Source organism: Olea europaea, chromosome 16 (genome assembly GCF_002742605.1).
Source record: "Olea europaea var. sylvestris chromosome 16, O_europaea_v1, whole genome shotgun sequence".
In the NCBI taxonomy this organism is placed as follows: domain Eukaryota; kingdom Viridiplantae; phylum Streptophyta; class Magnoliopsida; order Lamiales; family Oleaceae; genus Olea; species Olea europaea.
The window spans coordinates 2,982,861-2,989,503 of record NC_036252.1 but is presented as its reverse complement, the minus strand read 5'-3'; the positions used below and the strand labels follow the sequence as shown (position 1 = coordinate 2,989,503).

General features: G+C 33.0%; 1 protein-coding gene across 2 annotated transcripts; it reads right to left on the bottom strand.

Moving 5' to 3' along the window:
• Positions 1 to 835: 835 nt before the first annotated feature.
• LOC111411723 (2Fe-2S ferredoxin-like) lies at positions 836 to 5,919 on the bottom strand. Of its 2 annotated transcripts, none has more exons than XM_023042297.1 (8): positions 5,817 to 5,919; positions 5,093 to 5,163; positions 4,048 to 4,112; positions 3,390 to 3,454; positions 2,365 to 2,471; positions 1,509 to 1,558; positions 1,217 to 1,299; positions 836 to 1,111 (listed from the first exon to the last, which is right to left on the bottom strand). In XM_023042297.1, exons 2-8 carry the CDS (start codon positions 5,148 to 5,150, stop codon positions 997 to 999), a joined length of 543 nt encoding a protein of 180 aa, XP_022898065.1. In that variant the 5' UTR covers positions 5,151 to 5,163; positions 5,817 to 5,919; the 3' UTR covers positions 836 to 996. The 2 variants fall into 2 exon arrangements, with proteins under 2 accessions (XP_022898065.1, XP_022898067.1); XM_023042299.1 differs by having other exon boundaries at positions 5,093 to 5,170; positions 5,817 to 5,901.
• Positions 5,920 to 6,643: the final 724 nt, after the last annotated feature.

Below are 6,643 nucleotides of genomic sequence, written 5' to 3'. Positions count from 1 at the left end.
TTAATTGAATAAATGTCATAAAAAATTTCTAGAAATTTATTATTTTATTTTTGTAGCAAAAAAAAATATTAAATTCATCAAGTTTAAAATATATATTATCTTGTAATGTATTAGCATGAAATTATTATGTTTTACTAAATAATCAAATTAATTGAATAAATGTTATTAAACAATTTTTAAAAATTCATTATTTTATTTTTATAGCAAGAAAAAATAGTAAATTCACCAACTTTAAATTCATATTATCTAGTGATATATTAACATAAAAGTATTATATTTTACTAAATAATCAAATTAATTAAATAAATGTCATAAAATAATTTCTAAAATTTTATTATTTTATTTTTTAGCATGAAAAAATAGTGAATTCACCGAGTTTAAATAAATATTATCTGGTGATATATTAACATAAAACTATTATGTTTTACTAAATAATCAAATTAATTGAATAAATGTCATAAAACAATTTCTAAAAATTTTAAACCAAACGCATTTTCTAGTTTTCTGTTTTGAGAAACCGTTTTTCAAAATGACAAACCACACACATTTTCTATAATTCGAATATAGTCCCTTAAAATAGAAAACTAAAAATGAATTCAAAACAAAAAACAAAAAAAGGAAACGCAAATTAAACACACCCTTATATTTTACAGCTATGTTAATCATTTTTCATAATCTACTTTAAAAAAAAAAAATTCCTTATAGGACGAAGGAAGTATAAAAATAGCATTGCAGAGGTATGAAATGGTGATCGATCTTAATTTTTGGAACAGAAGAATTTTGTGTTTTAATTATATCACTGTAATCAAATTCATCGATCATCTAAAACCAAAACAGCTAGGATAAGAACATTTAAGTAGACCAACAAAAATTTAAAACTAATAATCATACAAATCATAAAAAAAGCATTCAGAACCCTCGATTCTCTATGCTGGATACACTACAAAACTGATTCAAACGCGCATCTTTTCTTCATGTTTTTGCATGAAGAATGATCTAATGAGGTTTAGGCTTATATCCATCGACAGCAAAGTTTCGTGTTGCAGCAGGAAGTGCCAACCGAATTCCATCTATTTCAGGTTTTGCTATTATTTGACAACCCAAACGAGACCTACAGAGTATCGTTGAATACATTTAAGTAACTGACGAGGCTAGAAAATCATGGAATGGTTTACTCCCTTGAAAAAATAAAAATAAAAATAAACAAAGGACGTACGTCTCACTGAGGCCAAAAGCAAGATCTAACATATCATTCTCCTCATCGGTTGGATCTTCTAGTTTGTTGTAGTAGTCTACATCCTATCAAAAAGCATCAAACGTCATCACACGTTTGGTATCGAAGAAAAAAGAGCTGAAATATGGTTTATTAATGTCCATTATTCATTACTCTATACCAAACTTAATGTCGTCCATTTTCTCAACAGACACAATTTTTTCTTCAATGGGCGTGGGGCATTCAGGAAATGAAATAATTTGCAAACTAGATGGTCTCAATTGCAACTACATACCATCACAATAACATGACAGGTAGAACAAGCAAGTGATCCTTCACATGCTCCTGCAATAAAATTCAAGTAACTTAGCCAGCTCAGCCCCGTTTGGCCCCTATTAAATTCTATTTCATTTTTTTCTTGTATTTTCAACCACATAATCTTCCATAAAATAACATTACAGGTAAATCAAAAAAATTTCCTTCTTTTTCAACCACTCATTTTTCAAAAAAACACTATTTCACCAATTTTCATTTCAAAAAATGGGGAGCCCCCGTTTGGCCCCCATTCTCTTTCATTTTTTTCCTCTCTTATTTTCAACCACATAATCTTCCATAAAATAATATTACACGTAAATCAATAAATTTTCATTCTTTTTCAACTACACATTCTTCAAAAAAAAACACTATTTCGAACATTAAAATTTGGAAAAAATTGAGGCCAAACGGGGGCTAAATAATATTCAAGAAAAATCTATGCGGAAATTTTATGAAATTGCATCCACAATATAACCATCAGACCCAAATAACACGTCACTGCTAACTCAAGAAAAATTGATTGAACTACTACTCCATTACAAAATATAGCTGAAATTTGTTCCAAAAATCCACCTGAAAAGAAGAGAAATGTAGCAGGAAGTGCAAAACGGAGATAGCACCAGCATGTTTGGCTAAGCTTAACATTCATTATTATAAGTGAAATAGTAAATTTTTAAAGAGTTACTTATTCGAGAGTTATCTAAGTAACTTTTTCTTTTAGTTAAAAGTAAGAAAGAAATCAATATTTACAAACATGTTGTAAATAGAAAGTGAATCGAAAAGTAACTTAATACATTTTTTTTTAAGCTTAGTCAAAAATACATAGTAATATTTACCTTCAAGCTCTACATCATTCTCGTGTGCAGCTTCTAACATCGACGTGCCAACAGGGACCTTGATATGCTTCTCTTCTCCATCCTTGTCTACAAATGTTACTGATATTCTGCAGTCCAACAGGAAAAGATATAAAAGAACATTCAAAAATTCTGGTCGTCATCCATGTGTTTGCTTCATCCATACCTCAGAATTCAAAAATATACCAAAGAACCTAACTACATTGAATTGCAAGTGGTTTAAACCAATACTGCTGGATTATCTATTAGCAGTTATAGTTGCTGGTTCAACAACTTGAATTGGCAAAATGGAGACCAACACAATAATTAAAGTGTGCAATTCAAGTAAATTTTATCCAAAAAGGAGATCTTAAACATAAAAAATCACCCCATGCCAGGACCTGTTTCTTTATAAACTTATACAATATGCATATAAGTTCTAAAGGGAAGCCATCATCTAAATTTAAAGCAAACAAAAAGAACATAATTTTTCAACCACTTAAGAATCTGGAGCATCAGCTATGGAGATAGACCCCCAAAGTTTTACCACCTAAAACTTCGTGTTCCATTAAACATTGTTCTTTCCATCCCAAGTTTTACTCCCTCTACCAATATTCTGATATTCCCTCCAAATCAAGGTGTAGCAGATTTAACTAGATTTAGCAGTTATTATGCACAGATTGGGACTTCTCCAGAAGTATTTTTGGAAAAGTAGGACTTAATTGTCCAGAACACCTTTTCATAGGATTTTACATCGGCATGCGTGCTAAAACACCAAGCTTTTCTCAATAAGCTAACAATACTATGCAAGATCAGCTAGATAGACTTGGTTATTTCCCTTAGTGCTACAACTCAATCTGGGTTTTACCCAGTTCAGATTCTTTCAACTTTTCTTTCACCATGGCTATGCCAAGCAAGTTTCCTAAGTACATAACCTTATGAACTGTTTCCAGAACTTGACTATCCTCTGGGAAGAAGGAAAAACCGAAAAAACAGACATACATAGAAGACACCCTTAGAGTGCTTACTTTTGCTTTTCTTCACTGCCTTCATCTGCATTCTTCTCAACTGCAGTGCAAAATGGTTCTTGCCTCTGAAAACAGGAGGAGAGATAAAGATTATCCACAAGACCAGAGGAAAAAATTATCAGAGCAACCCCAACCCCCCAAAAAAAAAAAAAAAAAAAAAAAGGTAGGGGGGGCAGGGAGTAATAAAACAAAGAATTAATATAAAATGGCATAATAATTACTTCTATGTCCTTTACCACCTTCGTTGTTATCATTTTAGTTTTAAATAGTGAGGATGCGTCTGTGTGTGGCATGTTAGCTTACTTCTTTTGTTCATTCAATGTGCCTGATTGTCAAATATGACGGGCATTAAGGCTTTCACTGCTGGCACTTTGATTAATATAATCCTTAGCACAGAAATTACAGGTGCAGGGCCTCACCCACCTTACATTCCCCTTTTTGTTATAGTTGATGCATTAAGACTTAGTTTGAACTTCAAAATATCTAGCTTAACCCCACGGAAGAATATACTAGATCAGCCTTGACAGGTAAAAGCATATCTTGTCTGTCATGTCATCTTGGCAATATGAATGCTGCAACTAGCATAATATTGGAGTTTATAGACCAATATGATTTCTGCAACTGATCAGCATACTATTGGAGTTATGAAGATACTAACCAGGGTTCGCAAAAAATGATTATGAACCACGGGCAGGTACGATGTCCTTGGAGTAAAAGATGGAGCTGCAATGCAACAGAAGGCAATAAGCACAAGCGATGGAATAAAGTTTCTTCAAATAAAAAAGTTCAGCTTTAAGTATGCCATGAACATGTTTTCTTTTCTGCAAATAGGTCGTCAGAAAATCATTTTACATGTTGCCATCATTAGGAATGCTATGAGAAATATATTCTGACCAATAACAAGAAAGCATATTGCTCCTTTCCTTTCCTCCCCTTCTTTCCCGTCGCCAGTGTCTCAGTTATCTATTTCATTAAGAAAAACTGAGAAACCACACACACTTCAAACACCTAACCCGCACATGAAGTCCAGCAAGGTGACGAGTTACATGACCAGTGCCATTAGGTGTCGGATAGATTTTCCTTCACATCTCTGAGTTTGATCAATATAGGAGGAATTTGAGACTGCTCCGTTTATTTATGCATCTTTCAGAGACATGTAAGGAATGGAGTAGGAGAGTTCTCATGGAAAGACGATGCAGAACAGAAACTAAATACAGAATTTTCTAACACCTTTGTTATCAGGAACAGGGATGGGGTAGCAAACATTTCCCAGAGAGCTTTTGGTTCTGTTGAATGCATGCATTATAGAGTTCTTCGACAGTGTGCTAGCAGCCCCCTAGTTCCCATTTAGTTTATTATGGTTATCAAATAAATAATAATAATAACCACTCGCCTTTACTAAAAACTTCCCAGTATTATTCATATCATAAAAATTCAGAATCTTACAACTAAGATGAGGCCTACATCATTCATCAGTATCCCCAGTTTGTTTTTCCAAATGGTGAACAAAAGCTGAGAGAAGAGCTCAAATGAATTATCAACAGTACTACTTTGTATCTGCCGCTTATGTTTGGACTGAATTCCCTGATACTTTAGGTTCTATGCGCAATTTACTAAGAATAACATAGACTTTTAAATGAAAGAGAAATTTTTAATTATCAATTAGTAAACAAAAAATTATACCAAAAACATAAAGAACACACCTTTTACCAGATTCTTGATTGCATGAGCTCCTAGCCGAGAAAATTTAGAAATGAACATAATCCTGCCAACCCTGCAGCCTCAACAGGGGGGGGGGGGGGGGGGTGAATTGATGATTAAAGAAGAACAAGCCATGTTAAGTCACTCATTAAGTGTTCAAACTCTACTCAGCAATATTTCAGCCCCTGCTTAACTCCGTGAATCATTAACACATGCAATACTGACAGACAAACCCCATTCAATCCTAACTATGACAACGATATATGATATATCTAATCTTTACAAGCTCGTACGAGTTAAAAGTGATGCCGAGTATCAAAGAGATTGGCCTCAAAGGGTTTGAAGCCCACACCGTTGCAGATAATAATATAACGAGTTAACAGTAGGCTATATTTATTCTTGAGGCCCACACCGTTGCAGATAATAATATAACGAGTTAACAGTAGGCTATATTTATTCGAAAATGCTAGATTCTTAAACTAAATAAATGAACCAAAATAAAACAAAAAGGTTTTCGAGCAGCTTAATTCATTTCATTCGATATCATATGTTTACTTGCAAATCCCAATCTCGTTCAGTTCAATAAACAATATATAGCCAGTAATTTGATTTTCGTAGCAAAAAAATAAAAGAAATTAACACTTTAAACAACCTCAAAACGTGCATTGAGCGAATTTTCAGAAAGCAGAAAGCATTAAAAGAATTATATCAAAATAAATAAATTACCCGATATCAGCGGTGCTACAGGAAAATCGACAACGCTCGATTGATCGACGTCGTAAGAAGAGAGAATAGAGAGAAAAATCGAATGAGGTCCTCGTAAACTTGATATTAGTGAATTGAATCCGACGTCGTTTACCAGGCCCAAGTAAGTGGGCCTTCTAAGATGGGTTCACAGATTGGGCCGAATATCTGTTACCCGGGAAAAACAAGACCGTGAATTGTTTGGATCCATATTACCCTAACCCGTCTCAAGCCCATCAACTTTTTGATAACTTGCCAGTCTACATCGACTCGTTGAAACATTGGAGTTGAAATTTGTTGTCCACCAATTCATTATTGGCATGAGAAGTGCTACATGTACATAATTGTTTACATAATGATGTCCATAATTACATGTAGCACTGAATCAAATTGTTAATTCAAATCTCACACTTTCACATCAACAACCGAATGATTGACACATCACATTATAGACAACATTATGTGCAATAATTATGTACATGTAGACTTTTCCTATTGACATATCATTTTACATTAAAATATCACTTATTTTAAACATAAGGAGTAGTGAGATAAAAGTTGGATATATTAATTTAAAATGATTTGTCGATAATTAATTGAATGGACAGTAAAAATCAGATCGCATATCTTAACTTGAAACTTCGCTTTTGGTAGGTCAGTGTGAATATAATTAAGGAATAGAAGTGTTTTAAAATCTTTATTATCGTGTTCAATTTTTTTTATTTTTTTTTTCAATACATTCTACTTGACATCTCGTTAATGTTTTCTTAATGCTAGTGTGACGCGTGGTGCGTCAACGTTAAACTTTA

Coding starts and splice junctions, on each gene's coding strand:
- LOC111411723 (XM_023042297.1), bottom strand. CDS start 5,150: ATGTTCATTTCTAAATTTTCTCGGCTAGGAGCTCATGCAATCAAGAAT. Junction 2,472..3,389: donor GGCAGTGAAGAAAAGCAAAA/GTAAGCACTCTA, acceptor GTTGGACTGCAG/AATATCAGTAACATTTGTAG. Junction 1,112..1,216: donor GCTTTTGGCCTCAGTGAGAC/GTACGTCCTTTG, acceptor GATACTCTGTAG/GTCTCGTTTGGGTTGTCAAA.